General features: G+C 42.2%; 1 protein-coding gene across 2 annotated transcripts in view; it reads right to left on the bottom strand.

Moving 5' to 3' along the window:
• Positions 1-12,252, bottom strand: part of phf2 (PHD finger protein 2) — a 40,447-nt gene that overhangs the window by 25,074 nt on the left and 3,121 nt on the right. For both annotated transcript variants that reach the window (XM_047582368.1, XM_047582369.1), the window contains exons 2-4: positions 3,298-3,383; positions 3,032-3,146; positions 441-601 (exon numbers count right to left, since the gene is read on the bottom strand). In XM_047582368.1, the coding sequence (XP_047438324.1) occupies positions 441-601; positions 3,032-3,146; positions 3,298-3,383 (362 nt within the window). The remainder of the gene's footprint in view (positions 1-440; positions 602-3,031; positions 3,147-3,297; positions 3,384-12,252) is intronic.

Here is a 12,252-nt window from a genome sequence, read left to right as displayed (position 1 = left end):
TGTTTCATGCAATCTCCCGTGCATTACAAGAAAATAAATAAATAAAAAAATAAGCAGTTTCTTTGAAATCCTAATGAAGCTGCTTGTTAACTATTTTCTTTCAAGCCACTGTTATTATCAGCCATAGATAAAACGCACAAAATGTGTTGTTCAGGTCAGTGGCAGTGCTAGAAATATTAGTGCTGAGTAATGGCAATACGACAATAGAAGCAGAAGCAACCGCAGCAGTGGTAGTTTAGTACCAGCGTAGTAATAGTGATATCACAGGAGAATCAGAGGTTATAAGAAGTTGTGCAATTGGAAACGACAGTAGCAGATATTATATAAGGAACAGGAAGAGAGGTACCGAGGTCACAGCCTAGTAGCAGCTGTTACAGTGGGGTTAGTGGTACTAGTCAGCGTTAGTAACAGTAGTGATGTTCAGTCACCGATCTCCTTACCGACATAGTTCTCCACATCACTGATGTAGAAGGTGGGGGCGGGCAGGGACATGCCCAGGCCGTCTTTCTTCTGGACCAGGATGGGTTCGTTGAAGCCGTTCTCCTCCAGGTAGTCCATGGACAGCTGACTGCCGCTGAGCTTCACCACTACGTCATCAGCACTACAGCAGGGAGAGGGGAAAACGTTCACGGTGTCACGGACTGAAGACACGACAGAATGCCGTCTTCATTATCAGGTCAGCAACAAGTGCAACCGCCTGAAGACAGATCTTGAAACGTTACCAGACGGGGCCCCCTGGTGGACGTATTCAAACACGTAGTAATAGAGCGAGACACTTGTTACATGAATGAATTCGTTAGCTTTCAGGTCAAGGACCCCAAACTGACATCAGGGGTACATATGGACACACAGGTCCAAGTATTCATTTGTTATAACCCTAAACCTTTGTCTAATCAACCAAATATTTTGCAACCCCTCTGCTGTACGACCGCGGACCGCCCAGGGTTCAGAGACCGCCTGTTGAAGACCTATGCATTAGACACATTCATTAGCTATTTTTAGACATATAATGTACCAGTCAAATATTTGGACACACCTACCCATTCACTCAGTCAAAGAAAACTGAAGACTAAACAAAGCAAAAGTAAATATTAGATTATATAAGACAAGTATGCGCCTCCTCTTTCATAAAAAAAAAAAACCTTTGCACAGTCTTAACTTTCTCCAGCAGCTTCATGAGGTCGTCATTTGAGGCTTTTGCATCGGTCTCGAAGGAGTTCTCGTATCCACTGACCACTAGGCTGGATGTTTATGTGGGCTCTGATTTGAGGTGCTGTTAAATTGTGGTTTCTGAGGGTGGTGATTCTGATGAACTTAAGTTCCGCCGCAGAGGGACATTTTTCCTCACGGGTGATAATCACAAGAGGCGCTTTAATCCACTGACTGAAGGTTTCGTCACAGTTTTTTGTGAGAGTTCAAGGTCTCGACATTTTCTGGACTGACCATTGACCATTACATCTCCACGAGTTCTTGCCATATAATGGATTACTACAGCAGTTATTTTAGGGTACTGCAGAACCCAGACGCCGTAACCTACACTACCGGTCAAAAGTTTTAGAACAGCATCAGTGTCCTCTGGTATAGTTGGTCAGAGCTTCATCCTACATCAAGATAATGACTCAAAACTTTAGTCCAAGCTCTACCAGAATTATCTCAGGATAAAAAAAAGATGGAAAGCTTGAAAACATGGAGTGGGGACCATGGCCCAGTCTCTAGACTTTAACCCCATGGAGCTGGTTTGTGATGAACTGGACAGAAGAGTGAAAGCAAAGCTCCCTACAAGTGACAAACATTTATGGGAACACACATGTTAATTTTTGTTTGTTCCTCCTGCTTCACTTTCTACAATGGCGACTGAAACTTTTGCCAAAGTTCCACAGAGGAGAAGTCACACAAATGTTTGCATCTGCAAACGTCCTCAGTTAACTTTCCTCGACGTGTTCCATCTTTATTGATCCAAAGCAATCAATTAGAAAATTACTGAGATGGAGAAGCAGCCGTGAAAAAGGTCTCAGGGGTTTGAGCAGACGCCGTAGCTTCTGCATCAACTTAACGCCTTAAAGTCTAAACAGCTTAGGGCTCCACAATTAACTGAATTTTAATCGAGACCATGATTCTGCTGCATATCTTGTATCTAATGAAGCACTTTCTCAGCCAGTAGTCATTCAACCACCAGGGGGCGAAACGCATGGTTAAGGCTTCATTAAGCCGTCTAAACAGGCGGCAGCCTCGAGCCACTCGGTGGACTGATGAGAACAAGTCACTGTGTCGTGAGAAGAAGCCACAGAAGCAGCTGGAGACGAGGAGCAACGTGGTGAAAGAAAATGTTGATCGGCTGGTGTTTCTTTCCATAAACCTGTAGATTTAAGCCTAATATTATTTGTTATTTTATGTATAAGCTGTAATTGTTTCCACCGAGTAGCATTTTGTGACTGCACTCTGTTCGCCCTTGGTAAATTTTAAGTTGTTGCTGTTTTTTATATATATTATTAAGCATTTATTCTTATTTAAAGTTTTGTTTTGCTCTGAAAACTGCTCACATACTGTTTGTTTAAAAGAAGTGTAAGTTTTTCTTAACATGATGAATAATCGTGACTACAATATTGATCAAAAATAATCATTTCTAACAGTCAATTCATTCATTTTCACCATAATCCTTCACCCCTAAAACAGCCTATAAGAAAGCGGGACAGATATTCCAGGTGATGACTCCATGAAGCTGGTGAAGATGTTGCAGATAGTGTGCAAAGCTTTCATCGAGGCAAACGGACTCAAGAATCGAAATAAATATTTAGCTTTGCTGTGCTGCTTTACAACATAAATCCATATTTTGAGAGTCTACACTGTGGAAGAAAACAGCCCTGACTGCTTCTGTGCTTCTATTTTTCATTTTTTTTCACACAAACTCACTTTCAGCTTGTTTCCTCGCCTTATCGCTACACGATATGACAACACCGTACGGACAGAGATGTTACAGTAAATGCATCACACTGAGCGACCGGCTTCCAAAGAGCCGCTGAGGTTTCTTTACCTTGGAAACGTTCTGCTGCGAAGCTCCTTGATGAAAACCTGACTGCCGTTCTGAACAGCTTTTATATCTGTGCTTTGGCCCGTGTCATGTTTGCTCCAGTTCTTTTTCTTTTTCACTGAAGAGCACACACAGAAAAAAAACACACACAGAAAAAAAAACAATCAGAATCACAGAGAGGAATTTTTCAGAGCAGACATGTTTGGTCTGTTTAGGCATTAAGACGCTTGTTCAGGCAGCCGCTCGCTCCCCTGAACGCAGGTACTCACGTGTGGATTTGCCGTGGGTCTTCTCGCAGTTCGGACAGTGGTAAATGTCAATGTCTGGAGCATCGTCCTCGTCCACCCCGACGCAACTGAAACGAGAACAGGACCGCTCGTTAATGTTGAAACTCTGAGCGGAGCACTTCCTTCCATGTTTTTTTTGAATCGCTGGCTCGCTAGCGTGCAACGGAAAGAGACGTGAAACCTGTCTGACTATCAGTCACTGTAACGAGAGGCGTTCCTTATTATATCTTAAAGGGATTTGCACCTGCATTCACTTTCTTGATTGATCATTTTTATTCGAATGCGCAACCGAAATGATAATAAGTGATGCCAAATAGCAAGTTTCAGGAGCAGGACCACACCCAGACTGCGCCTCTTCCGGCTTAAATACCCGCCTCACCCTCTCCTCCCTCCACCCTCGTCTCTTTCTTTCCCCCCTCTCTCCATACGGTCCTAAAAAAGGGAGTCCGTCGCACCCGCTTCACCACTTCACACTCAAATCGATCCATCACATTCATACCCGTCCACATTCATTCATCAATAAATTGTTGATCCGCCCCTCTGTTTGGAAGCTTGGTCCTTAACAGTGAAATGGCCTAAAATGTGCAAAGAAAAAACATTGGGACAGTCCTTTAAAGTGATTCACGGTCTGTGCTCTCAACAGAAGGGCATCAGGAGTTTATATGGACCGCAGTGCAGCGCGGGACAAAAGGACGGGACGGCGGAGGACAGCAGAGGACAGCGAAGTGCTTGTATCAGTCAGTGTCCTATAAATATCCATCTACATACTGCGCATATATACAAAAAGCAGTCTATAGTCCGGCCCTGTGGTTTGCAGCCCGGGCCGCTAGAGGCTCCAACAGAGAAAGAGAGGAAACTCTAGATTTATAACCCCGGTGTAACACAAATGTTGTTCTTCAGGCGATACACTTGGAACAAGATGCAAAGTCCTCAGCTGTGACGGAAAATGTATGTAACTGATATTACATCGATGTCAGCTCTTCCCTGTCTCTCGCGGGCTGCAGCTGTCCCCTGCACAAGCGAATTCCTCCCGTTTGGAGCCGCTGCTCTCAAAAAGTCAGCGGGCAGGGAGTTTCCCCACAATGTTTTCTCTCACTCCCCCCCCCCTCCTCCTCCTTCCTCCTCCTCCTCGTCCTCCTCCTCCTCTTTCTCCTCCTCCTCCTCCGCCCCTGGGAACTCCACAGCTTTTTACTACATGGCTTTCACTGAAGAGAAATATATGAGTGGGCGTGTGTGTGTGTGTGTGTGTGGGTGGGTGGAAATGCGTGCTCATGACATCCTTAGCTCTGCGGTTTTGGAGGAGAACTAAACATGCGATGTGCACACATGTTTAGTTCGACTCGTTTCTGCAGTGGAAGTATTTGTTGATGGCAGCAGTGGGGTCAGCTAAAAAAAAACAAAAAAAAAAATGAAATACTTTGCTGGGTAAGATCATTTAAAGCGGTGCTTGACTGAGACGTGTTTCCACTGACTTGATTCATTCAGTGCAGGGTGTATTTTTAAACCCGGGCCAGGTCTAAACCACTTGTGGGCTCTTTCATCACGTTATGAGGTGCAGTACAGTGTCACCCTGGAACAGTTCTGAAAGTGACTTTTAGTGAGTCTTTTATCTCGCTGTGTGGGATCCGTATCGCCACTTTTTTTTTTTTTACTGTGCCTACACACAAATTCACGGCCTGGTATGTAAATCACTCTCAATGTAACAGATACGTTACTCGAATGGTTTACAAAGCGCTTCACAGTTGCAGTGACACATTTGCCCACTTGTCAACACAAGCACACACACACACACACATATTCGTGCACCAGTGGCAGCCGCTGGGAGCGACTTGCTCAAAGACACTTCGGTGTGTGGTCCATGTAGCACCGACCCTCTGGTTCGTGGATAATCCGCGCTACGTACTCACAGTCACAGACCATCCCTGTGGTAGTGGTGCATCTTAGGGCTGGGCCGCATGACCAAAAATGTACATCACGGTATTTTCTTTTTCCGTGCATAATCACGTGTTCACAACTACTGTAGTAGATTGACTATTATTTTACTGTGACGATGAGTAAATATTGTAGAATAATCAAACACTAGTAGTGAAACAGGTTTGCATGTGGAAATAGAATAAAATAGAATTACACGTTATCAAGACGAAACGAAGAAATAGGGGTAATTACTGTTTCATTTATCTTGACATATTTAAATGTTATGTCTATAACGTCAATAGCAGCAGCGACTGGCTACCGTAATAACTGTAGTCTGCACGCAACATTTTTTTTTCCTCGTTCACAAAAAGCTAAAATTGGGGACATTTTCAGGGACAGCTTTAACCGGGGGACAGGTCATACAAAATGGGGACTGCCAACCAGAAATAGGGGACGTCTGGTCACGTCTGGTCTGAAACAGTGTCTCGTGGCACATTGTTCCAAGCGCTGTGTAATCAAATATACTGGTAGGCCAGTATATTAAAAAAAAGTACCCGGTATAATAACCGGTATACCGCCCAGTCCTAGTGCATCTTATCAACAAGAAAAGATCCTGAGTTGTTGATTCTGTTAATTAACACCGATGCAGCATTTCTATAATACATTAACCACTAAAGCCAGTTAAAGGTCAGTGGTAGATTTAGAACCGGACAGAATAACGCTGAGTTTTCTCTCTTTTATCCACACCACAATCCATGTTTTTGGAATAAACTTCATGTGCACATATATAATATAGTATAGTATTATAGTGGGTCTATGTCAGAACACTTGTGAGGAACTTGAATTCTCACTCTAGGAATGCACACATGTCACCATAAACACGTTTTTGACTGTGACTATTTGGATCTCAGGATGTACTTAACTGAGGAAGCTCCACCCTGATCCATCCGAATGTTGTGTAGTGACGTACAACTTAGAACAAAAACAGGTACCATTTAATCCCTACAAGAGAGTATTAATATACAAAATGTACAGCAGGTCCATCCCTGTTTAACGCAAAAGTAAAGGTGCCATATTTTCAATCAAGTACAGCTCCCCCTGGTGTCTGGCTGCAGTATAGGTCACAAGCTCCACCCCCTCAATGTTAGTGGATGGGACACGTCAAATGATTTTCTTTCAAGGATGGATTCTGTCATTTTAGGTAGTCGATATAATGCTGATACATGTTCAAGTGTAATTTCTTTTGACGTTTTAGTTAGAAAGAGGATATGACCTCATGATGACTGCCAGTCAAGCAACACCAACCCTTCTGTAAAGTGGACAGTAGGACCGCAGCTCAGAAAGACAACTTCTGCATTTCCATCTTGTTCTTCAAACTTCACATGAACTAGTGGAAATGCATTTCAAAAAATTTAAAGATATCAAAAGAAAACATTGTAACACGAGCTTATGATCAACCCAGGTAAAAGACGGTAGCCCCGAAACCAGAGCACAGTAAAATGTCAAAGTAGAGACATTCCTACTCCATTTGTGCAATTGTGCTTCATGTACACGCATGTTCTTTTTCAAAATAGATGCAAAATAGACGGATGCATCTACCGGACCAGTCGTCCAAAAAAACGTAGACCCCGTCATTTATAATGCAGTAACTTTTTGAACAGAGATGTGATTAAATGGTGCTGTACAAGCTTTGTAAAACTGAAATAGCCTTCCACAGCGAAGCGCAACTGCCATGCACGAGCATCTCTAAAGAAATAATCCCGGGGCTATCACGATGATAAGACACAAGCTTAAGTATTTGGACTATTACAGTGAGTGTGGTCTGATTATATGCTTCCCAGTGCCTGGGAATGGATGTGTTCTTATCTGTTATGATTGACAAAACGAACTCACTGAAGACTCCCTAGCGTAGAGGCTGACGACTAGGATGCAAAGCCAACATCCTAGCACATTAGCAAGTTGTAAGTAGTCTCTATATGTGGATATACACCTATAATCTATATGTAGATTTCCATGTCCAAGGTTATGCCGTAGGTCGGATGTAAGCTGTATAAAAAAGACACCACATCTCTGAATACAACCTTTCTCATATATTATCTATCATCTCTATCCTTTGCAATTTACTAGGTCTTGGTTTGTTCGTCATTGACGTAGACAAGTCATTTGCAGCCCTAACTGTGTAAACACACGTACCAGGATGGACTACAGAGGTGAGACAAGTGGTATTAACGTGGGTCTTGGGTAGCTCAGTAGGTAGGGCGGGTTTCTCACGAACCTTTCTACCAATAGGTAGAAAACCGTTATATAAACACGAGACCATTTATACGTGTGTCTCGAGCGTCCACTTGCAAATGAACACCTACATAATTACAGGATTCTGAGGGACTGCGGCTCTTGGGGTTGTCTCAAAAGTACGCTCACTTAAGGGATGCGTTCGCAGCACTATGTGAACATGTCCGACTTAGACGCAGCTAAAAATGCCTGAAACTAGAGCACAATGGTTTAAAGCGGAGACATGAGTCGGACACGGTTCACTGTCTCTTTCCAGGCTAAACACTCAACACTAATTACTGATGTTGTGGAGGGAGGTGCGGAAAGAGGATCTAACTAGTGGGAAGAGATACTTAAAAGAGTGGGCCTGTGTGCTTTTGGTCTGTCTGGCTCACTGAAAACACACCCCTAGGTTGTTATTTATTTATTTATTTATGTCCCATTCCAACTTCGAGAGACTCTCTGATAAAAACTCAGCCTGCTTAGATTTATTTATCAGTTTTATTTGTTTACAGCTACGAGACTGTCTTCACTAATGAACAGACTGTCCTCTTTTATGGTGGTCCATCATTCTTAATAGTGCCTGTGTATTTTCTCTTTAGATACTGGCACACAGTACAACCACCTTCCGGTTTTGTGAAGAGTTCAAGGACTGCCATGCTTTCAAAGAAAGATGTGGAACTGAAGCACAAACTCAATTCGGCAAAATCTCCATTTGTGAGTTTGTCAGTTGGGTAGTGAGTCAGTCCCAAGACCACATCCATCCGTGGTGTGTTATTGTACCCAGAGAAATCCACTTCACATGATCAGGTCACCCAGGAGCACCAGGTGTGAACAAGGTCATGGCTGCACTGAATATAGTGTAGGTATATCACAATATAGAATTCAGTTCTTCAGAAAGATGTGTACGTTTGGGATGTCTCCACTGACTAGGGCTCCAAAAACGTCAAGGTCCTGCTTTCTCTCCTTGGCATCTTTCTACTAATAGTTGTTCATGACACACACACACTGTTATGCGTTATAAGGTATTTGAGACATACGGCTTTCCTTTGCAATCAAAACTATATCATAAGGTGTTATGATATTGCATAACATGTACAGATAAATACTCATATACAGTAGATTATGTGTTGCCATCGGAAACACGGAAAAAAAAATATTTTCAGTCTATTTTTAAAAGACCATGAAATTACTTCCTGTTTACGGTCCATTTAATAAAAACCATTGGAAATCCAACCTAATAAAGTCTGTGTTCCTTCTAATAGCAAATAAAACGCTGGATACACAAGGACAAAACATTAAAGGACGTCAGGTTTAGTTGAACCAATCTGCTCGTTTTAAAACACTGTGGTATTTTCCCACATTACCTTAAATATTATTCAGAAAGCGACACTTGTCACTGGTTCTCCATTAAATTATAGTCTGAATGCTTAGAAATATATCCAGAATTCAGATAAAACAACTACAAAAGAGTAGGATTTTACGAGAAAAACAAAAAACTGCAGATGTGTTAACACTGAGGATGATTTAGAGCCAACAGAGAAAAAAAACAAGACCAAACTGAGACAATATCTGACCAAAAGGGCTGTGGTGACGTAATGGTGGACTAATCAAATGGTTCTGTCGTTCAGAAGCTCCTTGTGTAGCTTAGAGGTTGATGTTGGTTTGAAGTATAACTCATATTATCCTGAATCTGTGGCTCCACATGTGCTATCAGAGCAGATAGAGTCAAACTATATAGTCAATAATGTCATGCCACTATTAGGCCTACCTTACGCTAGGCAGCTCAACATTCATGACCAGATATCTCCCCTGCGATTGTAAGCAAAGATCAAAGAGGCGGTTTAATTATCAGTCCATTCTGACAAAGAAGATGCGGCACAACAAAACTCACCTTTTTAGCTTCTACGACATGTTAGTGACTTCTTGGAAACCTTTCCAAACTCAATTTTACCAAGAGGAAATGCTTTAAGACTGACTGGCTGATTTTGCATATATCCATTAGGTAAGCTTTCCCACCTCTAATCAAAGGAATAACACAGGTGTTCTTACTTTGCAACACTGCAAATGCTTTTATCCAGAGGCAAGATCTTTCAAGTGTTTCAAGCCTTTCTTAGCTCAGCACTCGAAAGCAGATAACATCTGGCTCCAGAAATTGATGTCATGGCCACTGCAGAACGAATCCAAAACAAGCTAATAGACACACTGTGATCGCATAATACCATTTTTTGTCATGTGGGAGGGAAAGAATCCCTGACTAAAGATTACTCACGCCTTTGGCGAGCTCAAGTTTACAGCTAAATTTCTTGTCGCCATACTCGACGAGCCAACTGTTCGCCAAAGGCTATACACGAGTATACACTTGAACAAGTAACAAGAAAAATTCAGAACTAGTTTTTTGGTAAAATTTATCAAAACTTTAAGAAAAATTTTTTTTTTTGGTACGACTATTGACACAACTGACCACAAAATAGTTGAAGATTTCAAGGTGGGTTAGTAATTATTGAATGTGTGAAACATTAGCTTCATTGCTAATGTTGTTTCCCACATTCAAACAACTACATTAGCATGTCATGGTTGCCAAGCGTGCGGCAAACATAAATTAAGTCTAACAGATAAAGTTACAGTGGTGTTTCCTAAAAGCAAACATACTATTTAATTGTTACATATCAGCTCACGCACAGTAAACGTTGATGTTGATCTCATAAGCTAATGTTAGCTAAGATTATTTAGCTATTTAGCTACACTCCCTTCTGGGAAGTGATATCGGGTTATCAAATGCAGAAATGTTAGACTAAAAAACAGCTTCTACCCTCGAGTCGAACAAACCCCTCTCGACCTTCGACCTCTCCTTCATAGACTGCTGTGCAATAACCCCCACATTTACTCCCCAGTCCATCTACCACAATAGGCCCATTTGCACACTATTGAAATTGTTCAGTGCTTCTTTTTTTTTAATCCCGTATTGTATCAATTACATTCATTTCCATGCCACTGTGGGCTTTTATTGTATTGTATTTTATTGTGTATAGCTGCTATAATTTGTATTTTCATTGCTCCCGAGCCGAAAGGCGTGCCAAACTGTATCTCATTGTTTTTCAATGAAATACAGTTTCAATAAAAAACGTCTTATTCGTTTATCCCGTTGGTTTCTCCTTAAGTCTCCTAAAGTGCAGACCAACTAGTGAGAAAAATACCAGGAATTTGGCTCCCGTCTGACGGTCATCACCAGCTAGCTTAGCCGCTAACGTTGATTTAGCCCTGAACACGACATTCTGCATCTCCCAGAAGGGTTGGTAGGAACGCTGAACCCTGTGGTGAACTGGAATCCCATGAATATAAATAACGGGCTGAAAAAACAAAAAAAGGCTAATGAAGACGGAGAAGAGGCTTCTTTCATAATACACAATATGATTTTAGCGTATAGCGACGGCGCTACTCAACCACTGCGAAGCTGACACAGTTCGTGACTATAACTGGGACTCGCTCGTTGAGTTAAACAGAAGTGTACAGTGAAAACAAGACGCTGTGGTTTTAGGAGCAGTTAGCGTTTGAACTATTTCCTGATCAACAACAGCTGGCTGCACTGACTGTAAGCAGCATCTTCAAAACCGAGTCCTGAACATTCAGGGGCTCAACGAAAACAACTCTCAGACGTGAAAACAATATATCTCATAGAAATTTGGAACATTTATTTTTTTTTCAGATATAATTGTGCTAAGCTAAAGGTTTCTCCTGCTGTGTGTGCTGTACCTTATCCTGGCACTGAAATAACATAGCGAACACTATATATGCTACATTTTTTTTTTAGCTTAGTATTATAATTACAGGTAATTACTTCCCCTCACTGAGTGAATGTGTACTACATCTCAGATAATGTTGCACAATAAAGCGCTATTTTCCGCCTGCTCCGGGGTAAATATACTGCATCTCCTGTTTGTCACAAAAGAAGGACACACTCGCGGTATGTGAGACTATTCCAGGGTTACGTTATTGTCCCCTGCTTCTGATTTTGTTCAAGTTTCCACTAAACAACAAAGAGCAGGTTTGTGGATCTGTAGGTAGAGGGTGAGTGGTTTGACCTCCTGGTACACGAGACACACGTTGAGGTGTCCTTGAGCAAGAAACTGAGCCCACGGGTTGCTCCCAGTGCTTGGCACTAGTGTGCGAATGTGTGCATGTTTGTGTGAATGGATGGAAAGATGTGTCACCGTGACTGTGAAAGTGCTCAGAGTACCAGTAGGTGGAAAAGCACTATGTAATTTAACGCTATGCCACATCATTTGGTGACTTTAGCCACTTTGAGCATCATAATTAGGGAGATGATGCATATGACAAATAGAACCATAACATACACTGATCAGGCATAACATTATGACCACCTTCCTAATATTTTGTGGGTCTCCCTTGTCCCTCCGAAAGAGTTGTGACTCATCAGAGAATGGACATGGGCCTTCTGAGGGAGTCTGGTAACAGTCTTGTTATTGGGGGCCTTTGGGTCCTATAGGTTAAGGGGAGGGGTCTCCATGGATCATCCATCCATACTTGATGGGATCTAATGAATTTGGAGGTCAGGTCCTAAACTGTTTTTGTTGCTGCCATCAAGGGGTGTCTTTGCTATGGGGTGTGGGGGTGCCTGGTCTTGTCCAGGCGGGTGGTGCGTGTCTAAGTAACATCGACGTGAACGAATGCCAGGTCCAAAAGTTTCCCAGCAGAACACTGTATCGCCACAAGATGTTGAATGTTGTTTAC

Source organism: Mugil cephalus, chromosome 4 (genome assembly GCF_022458985.1).
Source record: "Mugil cephalus isolate CIBA_MC_2020 chromosome 4, CIBA_Mcephalus_1.1, whole genome shotgun sequence".
In the NCBI taxonomy this organism is placed as follows: Eukaryota; Metazoa; Chordata; class Actinopteri; order Mugiliformes; family Mugilidae; genus Mugil; species Mugil cephalus.
The sequence above is the reverse complement of the archived record's forward strand: the minus strand, read 5'-3'. Positions and strand labels throughout refer to the sequence as shown.